The 14,225-nt window shown below is 51.1% G+C and overlaps 1 protein-coding gene across 2 annotated transcripts in view; it reads right to left on the bottom strand.

The window, feature by feature from the left end:
- CRTAC1 (cartilage acidic protein 1) overlaps window positions 1–14,225 on the bottom strand; it is a 779,202-nt gene that overhangs the window by 176,375 nt on the left and 588,602 nt on the right. For both annotated transcript variants that reach the window (XM_075348409.1, XM_075348410.1), the window contains exon 7: window positions 13,159–13,304. In XM_075348409.1, the coding sequence (XP_075204524.1) occupies window positions 13,159–13,304 (146 nt within the window). The remainder of the gene's footprint in view (window positions 1–13,158; window positions 13,305–14,225) is intronic.

The following is a 14,225-nucleotide window of genomic DNA, read 5'->3' on the forward strand; positions in this document are numbered from 1 at the left end:
GAAAAGGCTGAAATGGATGGGAAATGTGACGCCCTGGCCTATCAGGTCGTCACAGGGTATTGTGCAATCTGCCCTTCTGTGCAATATCCACCTCCTCCTTGGTTACGGGTCTCTAACCATTGGTGTTGCCAAAATCAGCTAATCAAAATCCTATGAACACTCTGCACCACACCCACCAGACACACCAGTGGATGGCCTGAGTGGAATAGGTTGCCCACTTGGGGGGTTGGTTAAGGGGAGGTCAGGAGTGTCAGGAGTAGGCCAGTGTAGTGTTGGAGGTGAAAGTGAGAGGAGGTCAGGAGCTGGGCTCCTTGGAACTACTAGGTAGCAGATGTTGGTCTGGGCCTGGTAGGAGCTGGACCCCCGGTCGCAGGGGATCATGACAAGGGGCATGGTATTGTCGTGGAGGACAGCCGGCGGCCTTTTACTATCACCAGGCTGGGGCCAGGGCACGATGGGGTACATAGACCCTAGATCAGGGAGTAGCTTCAGGCAACCTGACAATTTACCCGACGAGAATGGAGCCTTCAAGATCCGCTCTCCACCCGCTCCAAAATCGGGGTACTAGCGCAATGAGGGGGATAGGACTTTCCACACATACGGTCCAGAAAATCCCATGGGTGAACCCTGACAGCAAGCTCCCTCAGTTAGCCATACTGGGGAGCGGGACCCAACTAGTTTCAAGCTACAGGGACCAACCAGAAGGAAACAAGGTGCCAAGGGAAAGGTCACATATCAACAGGCAACACCAACAGAAACGGAACTCAAACGTGCTCCCTCTCAGCGGCAGCGGTGTCCAGAACTTTGGTTTACTAAAGTTGTCGGTGTCAGCGTTATTGGACTGAATGAGTATGCAAGTGACCCTTACCTCCCCAATAACACCTCCCCGTTCCCATCACCGAGTCCCGGGAATCCCCCCTACCCGTGGAGGGGTTAAACACCTTGCTGCCCACTCCATCGCCACCGGGTACTCCCAGCTGCAGCGGTGGTACTCCACCTTACCACACGCCACGGGTGGCGTCACGAACTATTCAATACACCATCCAGGGGCGTAACGACCGCGGTCGCAGCGGTCGCCACTGCGACCGGGCCCGCAGGGTTTTAGGGGCCCGGCAGCCGCTCTGCACAGCCGGCTCCTCTGTAACAGAGGAGATGCGCTGTGTAGTGGCCGACTACGCGACCGCCAGGGGGCCGGCCTGTGAGTCAGGGGGCCCGGTGTCAGCAGGGGGCAGAGGGGCCCCCTGACCTGGAGAGACCCACCAGGCGTTTCTGAGTTGCGGCAGAGCAGAAGCGCTCCTGCACAGCAGACGAAATCCATCCTTCCAGGACCTGCGATGATGTCATGCCCATGTGAGTGTGTGGGAGGAGACACAGGAGGCCGGGGAGAAAGCATCAGAAGATACGGATTCCTGAAGGAGACATGGACACATGATGACTGGTAATGAGAAAAGAGGGGACACGAGGGGGAGGGGAGTGCAGGGTGAGTGGCATATGAGGGCTGCAGACTGTGACAGAAGGATGTGAAGGGGTGCAGAGTGTTTGAGAGGGGTAAGTTGGGGTACAGGCAGGGTGAGATATGTGGGGCAGGGTGTGTGACATATGGGGGTGTAGTGTGTGTGCTATGGGGGGTGCAGGCTGTATGGGGAGCAGTGTGTGTGACATATGGGGGCAGGGTCATAACTACCGTGGTTGCAGGGGTCAAAAGGAGAAGAGAGGTACTTGTTTTTTTATTTTGCTGGCTCCATGACACATGGAGGCCTGGAGGGGCCTTGCTGCATGACACATGGAGGCCTGGAGGGGCCTTGCTGCATGACACATGGAGGCCTGGAGGGGCCTGGCTGCATGACATGGAGGCCTGGAGGGTCCTGGCTGCATGACATGGAGGCCTGGGGGCCTGGCTGCATGACACATGGAGGGCCTGGGGTGGCTGGCTGCATGACACATGGAGGCCCTGGGGTGGCTGGCTGCATGACACATGGAGGCCTGGAGGGGCCTGGCTGCATGACACATGGAGGCCTGGAGGGGCCTAGCTGCATGACACATGGAGGCCTGGAGGGGCCTGGCTGCATGACACATGGAGGCCTGGAGGGGCCTGGCTGCATGACACATGGAGGCCTGGAGGGGCCTGGCTGCATTACACATGGATGCCTGGAGGGTCCTGGCTGCATGACATGGAGGCCTGAGGGCCTGGCTGCATGACACATGGAGGCCCTGGAGGGGCCTGGCTGCATGACACATGGAGGCCCTGGGGTGGCTGGCTGCATGACACATGGAGGTCTATGGGACTGCATAAAAAACATGAAGGACACCTTATACATGGACTAGGGGTACATTATACATGGAGGAGTATGGGGCTGCATAATACAATATGAAAATTGATGGGGCTGGATTATAATACATATAGGACTATGGGGGCTGCATTATAATATATGGAGGACTATGGAGGCTACCTTATACATGGACTATGGAAGTGCATTATAAAACATGGAGGACTATGTGGTGCAGTATAATATATGGAGAACTATGGGGTGAATTTTAATACATGGAGAACTATGGGAAATGCATTATAATTGAAGGGCTACTTTATACATGGAGGATTATGGGGGTGCATTATAATATATGGAGGGCTATGTATCTGCATTCTAATATATGAAGGGTTATGTGAGACCCTTTATACAATTATTTGGAAGGCTATGTGGGGGCTGTTATAGTATTTTGAGAACTTTATACAGGGGGGACAAAGATACAAGTATGGGATGGAAATGTTTTGTGCTGAGGGAAAAAGGCTCTTTCCCTCAGCAGCCAACTTTCCCATGCTCTGCTATACATCTCTCAGCACCCAGCTTTCCCATGTTCTGATATACATCTCTCAGCACCCAGCTTTCCCATGCTCTGCTATACATCTCTCAGCACCCAGCTTTCCCATGTTCTGATATACATCTCTCAGCACCCAGCTTTCCCATGTTCTGATATACATCTCTCAGCACCCAGCTTTCTCATGCTCTGATATGGGAAAGCTGGGTGCTGAGGACAAGATAAATATCAGAACATAGGAAAGCTGGGTGCTGATAGAGGGATTTCAGGGTGCTGTGGGTGAGAGCCAAGTGTCAGCGTCATTATCCTGTACCCCGAGTGTCAGTGTCATTATCCCTTACCCCATACCTCCCAACCGTCCCGGATACAGCGGGACTTTCACGCTTTACGTTGTTTGTCCCGTTGCCACGATCGGGACGGCCGGCTCCCGGGCTCCACCCACCCACTCTCTCTCCGCCTCCCTGCTTTTCCCTCCTACCATCCCAGTAGACGTGGCATAACAGAGAGGAGCGCTGCCTGTGCTGCTGCTGGTACAGTAAAATCTCCCCAGCGCTGATTTCCCTCCCTCCCCCCCCCTCACCCCCGGCCGGAGCCTCTCTGTGCGGTCGGCCGGCCGCCTGTCTGTGCGGTCGGCCGGCCGCCTTTCTGTGCGGGCGCCCCCCGGCCGCCTGTCTGTGCGGGCGCCCCCCGGCTGCCTGTCTGTGTGGGCGCCCCCCGGCCGCCTGTCTGTGCGGGCGCCCCCCTGCCGCCTGTCTGTGCGGGCGCCCCCCTGCCGCCTGTCTGTGCGGGCGCCCCCCTGCCGCCTGTCTGTGAAGGCGACCGGCCACCTCACTGTGTGGGCGACCGGCCGCCTCACTGTGGCTCCCTGCGTGTCCATGCTGGAGGCCCGCCGGCTGCCTGCGTGTCCATGCTGGAGGCCCGCCGGCTGCCTGCGTGTCCATGCTGGAGGCCCGCCGGCTGCCTGCGTGTCCATGCTGGAGGCCCGCCGGCTGCCTGCGTGTCCATGCTGAATGGGTGTGGATGGGGAGTGGATATGGGCGTGACTGTGAAATGGGTGTGGTTAGGGGGCGTGGCCTAAAAATTTGCTACGCGCGCCGCAAACTTTGTCCTTTTTTTCCTTCTTTAAAAGTTGGGAGGTATGCCTTACCCCAAGTGTCTGTGTATGTGGAGGGGGGGCCCAGGTCTAAACTTTGCACCGGGGCCCATCCAACTCTAGTTACGCCACTGACACCATCCCCTGTAAATACCCCCTTTTTATTCGAGTGGTCGCACTATACCTCCCACCGGGTCCGGACATCCCCTCGTGCCACCGCGGATCCGAATCCGAGCAGCCCGGCTGCAGACGTGGGGGTGGTACAGAAAGTGATTAAAGTGAATGGGGAAAGCCTGGAGAATATGTCTGCATGCATTTCTGACTTATATATGGTTTCTGGAAATAAAGATGTCACTGTATTACACCACTTATTCTCTCTCTTTCTCTCTTCGCTTCATACTCACCAATCACCGTGCAGCGCGGCTATCACACTGATCCCGCTGCCTCTCATTCTTCTTCTCTACTCTCTCATTAGCCTAATCACATATTCACTGCACCCGGTCATTAGCCTCATTACCTATTCACTGCTTCTTCCTGTGATTGGTTGCAGTCAGAGATCTGTCACTCATCTTGGGGGTGGGTCTGACTGCAACCAATCAAAGCTGCCAGTGGGAGGGTCTATATCGTACAGTAAAATAAATAAATAATTAAAAAAAAACAGAGTGTGGTCCCCCCCAGCTGAGGGCTGGTATTCTCAGGCTGGGGAGACCCACAATTTTGGGAGCCCCTCAGCCTAAAAATAGCCGCCGAGAAATACCACATCCATTAGATGTGAAAGTCCCGGAAATTTACCTGGCTCATCCCGATTACCCTGGTGCAGTGGCAATTGGGGTAATAAGGAGTTAATGGCAGCCCATAGCAGACACTAAGTCTTAGATTAATCATGGCAGTCGTCTATGAGACATCACACATCATTAATGCGCACTGAGACAAAATCCAGTGTCTGGTGCAGTGGCAGCCAAGAGGTGAGCGCGACCATGCCTCTGATTCTGTGCATTCATTAGCATGTTAGTTCACCCAGAGGGGCATGCTTGCATGCTAAGAGGGCCAGCTAGCCAAGGGAAATAACACCCTTACGACTAGTCCCTGCACTCATTAGCATATCATAAAAGATCTTTAGAAATACATTTTCTAAAGATCCCTTCATCTATGCTACTAGATACAGGGACAGTTAGACCCTGTGCGCACTTGCCGGATTTTCCCACGGATTTGCTGCATTTTTCGCTGCAGAAAATGTTCATAACATCTCTGCAGTGATTCACCAGCAATTCCTATGGGAAAACAAAATGCTGTGCGCACTAGGCGGATTTTGACAGCTGTTTTGCTGTGGGATTCCCGCAGCAAAAACAATTGCATGTCACTTCTTTTCCACACGTCGCTGCGGGATTTCACTCCATTGACTGTAATGTAATCGTGAAATCCCGCAGGGAATAACTATATATTATATATATTCATTGCGTTTTCCTGCGTTATTCCCTGCGGTATTTCTCATTTTAGGGACATAATGTTCATCACTGCCTGCGGTTTGCAGGGAAGTGATGTCATTATGACAGGAAGAGGAAGCGGAGCAGAGAGTAAACACACACATATCACTGACACACACAGACACAGACATATAGAATACACATACACATCAAACGTACATATAAAAAAAACAAGAAAAAAAACGCAGGCTCCACCGTATTTTTGCCGTCCAGCCAAGGTAAACACACAGCGGTGGCCCGGTATTCTCAGGCTGGGGAGGGCGAGGGCCAGGGTTAATGTCCCCCCTCCCGCAGCCGAGAATATCAGCTGCAGCTGTGCCGGGACTGTCGCATCCATTATGCGACAGTCCCGGAGTGTTCCTGGCTCTTCCCGATTGCCATGATGCGGTGGCAATTCGGGGTAATAACGAGTTAATGGGAGCGGATCGCTGCCACTAAGTCCAGGCTTAATCATGGCAGCATCTATGAGACAGCTTCCATGATTAACCCGTAAGTAAAGTGAAAAAACACATACACCGAAAAATACTTTATTTTAAATAAAATAATAAAAAAGCCCCTCTTTCACCACTTTATTACAGCCCCCAAACACACAGCTCCGGCGTAATCCACGCAGGTCCCACAGTGCTTGCATCCAGCCGCGACTGACACACTGTACTGAATGGTGCGTCGTAACGAGACTGCAGAGAGGTAACTACAGGTCATTTCTCATGGTCGGTAATGTGAATTATGTGAAACATTACCGCTCGGGAGAACTGCAGTGTGTCCTCACAGGGACTCTATCTGTTGATTGATCGGTCCTCCATGTATCCCTCTTTCTATCTATGTATCCCTCTATCTATTCTTCTATCTATCTATCCATTATCTATCTATCTATTCTTCTATCTATCTATCCATTATCTATCTATCTATCTATCCCTCTATCTATTCTAACTATCTATCTATCTATCCATTATCTATCTATCCCTCTATCTATTCTTCTATCTAACTATCTATCTATCCATTATCTATCTATCTATCTATCTATCCATTATCTATCTATCTCAGAAGGAAATTACCATTTTTTTATTTTTTTTTTTCAATGTGCTTTATTGCATTGAATGCATTAAAACACATGTACCAACCTGCGGAAAAACCGCACCAAAACTTCACCAAAACGCATGTGGATTTCAGTGCGGTTTTATTGCGTTTTTTTCCGCGTGTGCGGAAATCTTTCAGTGCCTGTGGAATTTTCTTAAGAAAATTCCATTTTCTAGTGCGCACAGGGCCTTAGGCCCGCTTTACATGCTGTGATATTGTTACAGATATCGCTAGCGAGCGTACCCGCCCCCATCGTTTGTGTGACACAGGCAAATTGCTGCCCATGGTGCACAAAATCGCGTGGACCCATCAAACGGACTTACCTGCCTAGCGACGTGTCACGCTCCCCGGGTCCTGACGTCGTTCCTCACTCACCGCTCCGGTCCCCGGGTCTCCTGCCTCCAGTCACACGTCCTCCTCGGCACCGCTCCCTGCTCTGGCCTCCGGCACCCGAGCGTCGCGCATGCGCATTAGGGCGCTCGCGGTCACTGACCTCCTCTTAAAGGCCCAGCACTCCCTTAACAGGATATTGCATCAGTCAGGGTCAGGTATATTAGGAGCTTCCTGCCTGGCCGGCGTCGCCTGTTCTACAAGTTCTATAGCTAGGAGTCCAGGCCCCGCTTGCTGTGTCTTGCATTAACACTGTGTCTTCCACAGAACCAATTCTACCAAGTTAACCTGGTCCTGTCCACAACCTGTCCGAGAGGCCCTGCGGGGACTGTCCTGCCCACTGTGTATGGGGAACCTCTCTCTGACACCGTCCTGTTCGTCACCAAACCTGTGAAACTGCGTATCGGTGCGCTACACACTGAAGAAATCGCTTTCCATGTGCTGCCACGCATGTCTCATCCGCTTCTACTGGGTTTACCCTGGTTACGGGTACATGAACCTACGGTCAGCTGGCGTACTGGAGAAATCATCCGTTGGGGTCCGTCTTGTCATGAGAACTGCCTCCAGTCAGTCCAGCCCGTCCATCGTCCTCCGGCCCCAGACTCCTTACCTGGCCTTCCTCCAGCCTATTGGTCCTTCGCAGATGTCTTTGATAAAAAGGAGTCGGAGGTATTGCCTCCACATCGACCCTATGACTGTGCCATTGACCTTCTGCCGGGAACCACACCCCCTCGGGGACGGATATACCCTTTGTCCCCTGCTGAGACCCGGGCCATGTCTGACTACATCACCGAGAACCTAGCACGGGGGTTTATTCGACGGTCCTCGTCCCCGCCTGGTGCGGGCTTCTTCTTCGTCAAGAAAAAAGAAGGTGACTTACGGCCCTGTATCGATTACCGGGGACTGAACCAAATCACAGTAAAAAACAAATACCCCCTGCCTCTCATCCCTGAACTCTTCGATCGGCTCCGGGGGGCCCGTATATTCACCAAATTGGATCTCCGTGGGGCCTACAACCTGGTTCGCATACGCTCCGGAGACGAGTGGAAGACCGCCTTCAACACCCGAGACGGGCACTATGAATATTGCGTGATGCCCTTCGGTCTTTGCAATGCCCCGGCAGTCTTCCAGGAGCTGGTGAACGACGTATTCAGGGACCTCCTCTACGTCTGTGTAATCGTATACCTGGACGACATCTTAATCTTCTCCCCACACTTACGGACTCACAAAGAGCATGTGCAGATCGTGCTATAGAGGAAGAATCGCTTATACGCCAAACACGAGAAGTGTGTGTTCGAGCAATCATCCCTTCCCTTTTTGGGCTATGTGATATCGGACACCGGTCTGCAGATGGATCCCGGGAAGGTCTCTGCTATCCTCGACTGGCCTCCTCCTACGGGACTAAAAGCCATCCAACGTTTCCTCGGCTTTGCTAACTACTATCGCCAGTTCGTCCCTCACTTCTCGACCCTAACTGCTCCGCTCTCCGCCCTGACCAAGAAGGGGGCCAATCCGAAGGCTTGGACACCCGAGGCCGAAGCCGCCTTCTGCTCTCTGAAGCGTTCCTTTGCTTCTTCTCCAGTCCTTCACCGACCTGAGTTGAACCGCCAATTCACCCTGGAGGTTGACGCCTCCTCTGCAGGGGCAGGGGCCGTACTTATGCAGAAGTCCGCCACCGGGAAGATGGTCACCTGCGGCTTCTTCTCCAAGATCTTCTCAGCCCCAGAACGCAATTATACCATTGGTGATCGAGACCTCCTGGCTGTTAAGATGGCGTTGGAGGAATGGCGATATCTCTTGGAGGGAGCGGTTTACCCGGTGATCATCTATACTGACCACAAAAACCTGGAGTATATACGCTCCGCTCAAAGGCTGAATCCGCGCCAAGCACGTTGGTCTCTCTTCTTCGCCAGGTTTGACTTTCAGCTACACTACCGGCCCGCGGACAAGAACGTAAGGGCGGATGCCCTGTCTCGGTCCTTCGTTCCGGTGGACCAAGAGGAGGAGCCAAACCAGCCCATCATCTGTCCTAGCAAGGTCATCCCAGTGGCTCCCGTCTCTCTGGCACAGATCCCTCCTGGGAAGACATACGTCACGGAGACCGACCGACTTCAGGTCCTCCAATGGGGACACTCCTCAAAAGTGGCCGGACACGCCGGCCAGAAGAAAACCTGGGGCGCAATCGCCCGTCATTATTGGTGGCCATCTCTTCGTACGGATGTAACCGCCTTCGTCTCTGCATGTTCCTCCTGTGCCCGGAACAAGACACCTAAGCATCTGCCCTTTGGTCCTCTTCTTCCTCTGCCGATTCCTTCCATTCCCTGGCAACACATAGCCATGGACTTTGTCACGGACTTGCCCTTGTCCTCCGGTCATACGGTCATCTGGGTCGTGGTGGACCGGTTCTCGAAAATGGCTAATTTTGTTCCTATGGCTGGATTGCCCTCTGCTCAAGAGCTTGCGGATGCTTTCATACAGCACATCTTCCGGCTGCACGGCTTTCCTGCCCATATTGTGTCCGACAGAGGAACCCAATTCACCTCACGCTTCTGGAGGGCTCTCTGTGAACACCTGGGGGTGTCTCTGGACTTTTCCTCTGCCTACCACCCTCAGTCAAACGGACAAATGGAACGAGTCAACCAGATAATGACCACCTTCCTTCGCCACTACGTCAATGTCCACCAGGACAACTGGTCCACGCTCCTTCCTTGGGCTGAATTCCCTCATAACCACCAGGTCAGCGAATCCACCTCCAGTTCTCCCTTTCATGTTGTCTATGGTCTCCAGCCTTCTGTGCCGTTACCAGTCTCTCCAGCTTCCGATGTACCTGCAGCAGATGCCCTGGCCAGAGACTTCTCCACTATATGGGCCTCAGTCAAGACCTCCCTGGGACATGCTGCTGCGCGAATGAAGAAACATGCGGACAAGAGACGTCTTGATCCTCCTCGCTTCTCTCCTGGGGACTTGGTCTGGCTTGCCTCCAAGTACGTCCGACTCAAGATTTCTTCGTACAAGCTGGGTCCGCGGTACATCGGTCCCTTCAAGGTCCTCAGGAAGATCAACGAGGTATCCTACAAATTGCAGCTTCCGCCCTCCCTGCGGATACCCAACTCCTTCCATGTGTCCTTGCTGAAACCTGTTGTCCTTGATCCCTTCTCTTCTGATGCCAGTCCTCCTCCTCCCATAGCCGATGATGACATCTATGCGGTAAGAGATATCGTGGCCATGAAGACCGTCAGGGGATGGCAGTACTTCCTGGTCGACTGGGCAGGTTATGGTCCCGAGGATAGGTCCTGGGAACCCCGGGAGAATGTGGGTACTCCTCTGATTCGTGCCTTTCTGTCCCGGTTGCGGGGAGGGGGATCTGGGGGGGGGTACTGTCACGCTCCCCGGGTCCCGACGTCGTTCCTCACTCACCGCTCCGGTCCCCGGGTCTCCTGCCTCCAGTCACACGTCCTCCTCGGCACCGCTCCCTGCTCTGGCCTCCGGCACCCGGGCGTCGTGCATGCGCATTAGGGCGCGCGCGCGGTCACTGACCTCCTATTAAAGGCCCAGCACTCCCTTAACAGGATATTGAATCAGTCAGGGTCAGGTATATTAGGAGCTTCCTGCCTGGCTGGTGTCGCCTGTTCTACGAGTTCTATAGCTAGGAGTCCAGGCCCCGCTTGCTGTGTCTTGCATTAACACTGTGTCTTCCACAGAACCACTTCTACCAAGTTAACCTGGTCCTGTCCACAACCTGTCCGAGAGGTCCTGCGGGGACTGTCCTGCCAAGCTATCCTGGCCTGGGCCACAGCCTGTCCGAGTGGTCCTACGGGGACTATCAGCTGAGACGCCAGCATCTTCTTCAGTCTGAACCTGCCTCCTACCCTCGGCTTCACCCGGTGACCTTTGCCTCCTCTACCGGTTGGACTCTGTTCACGTCTGACGTCTCTACCTGCCATCAGTACCTGGGCACCGTCATCACACTTGGCACCAGGAACTCTTTGTCCCCAGGGACTTCCTCATTCCAGCTTCTGGAAAGGACTCTGACCTTATCCCGCTTAGTGCTCCGGCAACTGTGCACCTAGGCCCTCTGGTGGGGTGACCGGACAGTCCCTGTATAGGGGTTAGCTCTGTGTTGCCTCACTGGGGGAGTCCGGTGCACGGCCCAGAGGATCCACCACCCGGGCATTACATGACGTCGCTGTGACCGGTGAACCACCTCCTTTCAAAGGGGGCAGTTCGTTCGACGTCACAGCGACGTCACTAAGCGGCCGCGCAATCAAAGCGGAGGGGCGGAGATGAGTGGGACGTAACATCCCGCCCACCTCCTTCCTTCCTCATTGGCGGCAGCCGCAGGTAAGGAGAGGTTCCTCGTTCCTGCGGTGTCACACGTAGTGATGTGTGCTGCCACAGGAGCGACGAACTACATCGTAGAAGCAGCAGCAACGATAATTGGGAAGAGGGGGTAATGTCACTGATGAGCGATTTTGAACGTTTTTGCAACGATTCAAAACCGCTCATAGCTGTCACATGCAACGACATTGCTAAAGCGGCCGGATGTGCGTCACAAATTCCGTGACCCCAACAAGATCGCTTTAGCGATATCGTAGCATGTAAAGCCACCCTTAGGCAGGGATTAGCAATATGTACCCAGAATTGCTCGTGGTTTTGGGTGCATATTGCACCTGACAGTTTTCCTTTAAACATGAGTTGTCGTGATGGTCTGGGCCGGATAAAAAAGGAAAGAAGGAAAACAATAATTTATTTATTTTTTTATTTATTCTACTGTTGTATACATACATTACTTAAATTATGGGGCAACTTGTATGATTACCCATTTGTCTACCAGTACAGCTCACTAAGGTATTTCCACCCAGCAATCTCAGACTGATATATAATCTGTCACAAGGAGGATTTTACAAACATCTCCAACTGTCGTGGTGCCGTCAGGATCTGCGGAGACTGCAGACTCTGGCACTCTGCCTGCTCACTTCTCTGATATCTGTGATCAGTGCAGGCAGACAGTTTGGTAGTTCATAGGCAAGCTAGCAAGAGTTAATCTTTGCTGGGCTGCTTATTAGTCTCCTTTGATCACATGCTGGGGTTGAAGCCAGTCACATTCTCTCCCCTCCTATATATGCTGCCTGGACCCTTCCTTTAATGCCAGCTATAGTTTATCTATACTGGTTTGGTGAGGTGTTGTAATCCAGACTTACTGGTGATTGTTATACTTTATCACGGTGAGCGGTTGTGGTGTTAACCCTTTTTTTCGCTGCCTTCCTTCTCTTGATTTTCTCCTTAGTCTGTTACTGTTCGTTCCTGTGAGTTTGCAGTGTGTCTGAATTTTAGTTGTCTTTACCTGTGTTACTGTCAAGGGAGAAATTTGGGTAAGACTGCTAATGGAGTCTTGTTCAGGGCACCAGAGGCACAGGGCCAAATTAGGTATCTGGGCAGATATAATGAGACTCAATAATGAACAAGGGACATGTTCTCTGATTGAGCCCAGGCTTGCGTCTGAACTCGTGTATTTAATGGATCAGATATTAGTATTACATTTCAACCTTCAGAAATGTACAAAAGTATCAAAATCTGTCTTTTCTCATACATCGAAGCCGCATAGGGAGGGTTGGGGAGTGTAGGTACACACATTTCATCCCACAGATACATTCCTTCTTTGTGTGAAACCACTGATAAGCATAAATACTTTCTTTGTTCATTGTTTGTACATCTGTTCACTCATCCTTGGTTAACCCTTTCTTGACTATACATATTAGAATCATATTATGGCGTCTGTGCGATTGTTATATAGACGCACAGATAATTATGCAACTACATCTATATTTTGATTATTTACGAACACAGATAATCTTATTACGTTTGAACAAACAATCTATAGCCCAGACTACCTTCACATTACAATCTCATTTCTGCCTTTTCCTTTTCTGAGAGTCGGGGAATAGATTAGTCCTGGACATGAGAACATTAAGGTACAGGACTTTGGCATTTCCACCATCAGGAGTAATCTGGAGGTTAGGGATAGTCTAGAGTCACTAAGCATGAGAGACAGTTTAGGAGCCCCTGTCCCATGCAATTCTACAGTCACATCATCTCACAATCATTAATTGATTGGTGCAGATTTTTCCTGCACAGGGGTCCTCCCTGATACTTACTGCACAGGGAACTGTGACCCAGTCCTACTCACTTTTTAAAAAAAAAAAAAAAGCAAAAAATCCCCCCTCACTTTAAGAAGAAGCAAATTAATATAAATAAGACATAATCTGTATTCACAAAAAATAATTTCAAGAACGTACTCACCCTGAATCGAACTTTTCCATTTGTGTTCATCTGTAAAAAGAGGCGGTGAGGACCATTCCAGTTTCCATATACAATATCGACTTTTCCATCCCTATTGAAGTCGGCTAGAGCTACTCCGCGACCATGCTGGTAGGCGTCATCTACACCTGAAAAAATAAAATAAAAATACACTAAATTTGTATAGGTTGTAAAAAAGAATTGCTTACGTGTATAGCATGGCAGTATTATTTATGTGTACTGTCGAGCAGCATTGCTTATATGTGCAGTAGTACAGCATAATTTATGAATACTATGGAGTAGCATTGCCTATATGTGCAGTATGGCAGTATTATTTATGTGCACCGTTGAGCAGCATTGCTTATATGTGCAATATGGCAGCAAGTATTATTTATTTGTTCTGTGGAGCAGCATTGTTTATATGTGCAGTATGGCAGTATTATTTACAGGGAGTACGGAAAGTATTCAGACCCCTTTAAATTGTTCACTCTTTGTTTCATTGCAGACATTTGGTAAATTCAGAACAGTTAATTTTTTTTCTCATTAATGAACACTCTGCACCCCATCCCCCATCTTGACAGGAAAAAAAACAGAAATTTTTTCCAAATTTATTAAACAAGAAAAACTGAAATATCCCATGGTCATAAGTATTCAGACCCTTTGCTCAGTATTGAGTAGAAACACCCTTTGGAGCTAGTACAGCCATGAGTCTTCTTGGGAATGATGCAACAAGTTTTTCACCCCTGGATTTGGAGATCCTTGGCCATTCTTCCTTGCAGATCCTCTTCAGTTCTGTCAGGTTAAATGGTGAACGTTGGTGGACGCCATTTTCAGGTCTCTCCAGAGATGCTCTATTGGGTTTAGGTCAGGGCTCTGGCTGAGTCAGTCAAGAATGATCACAAAGTTGTTCTGAAGCCACTCCTTTGTTATTTTAACTGTGTTCTTAGGGTCATTGTCTTGTTGAAAGGTGAACCTTCAGCCAAGTCTGAGGTCCAGAGCGCTCTGGAAGAGGTTTTCTTCCAGGAAATCTCTGTACTTGGCCGCATTCATCTTTCCTTCAATTGCAACCA

The sequence above is a fragment of the Anomaloglossus baeobatrachus genome, chromosome 5 (assembly GCF_048569485.1).
Source record: "Anomaloglossus baeobatrachus isolate aAnoBae1 chromosome 5, aAnoBae1.hap1, whole genome shotgun sequence".
Taxonomy (NCBI): Eukaryota; Metazoa; Chordata; class Amphibia; order Anura; family Aromobatidae; genus Anomaloglossus; species Anomaloglossus baeobatrachus.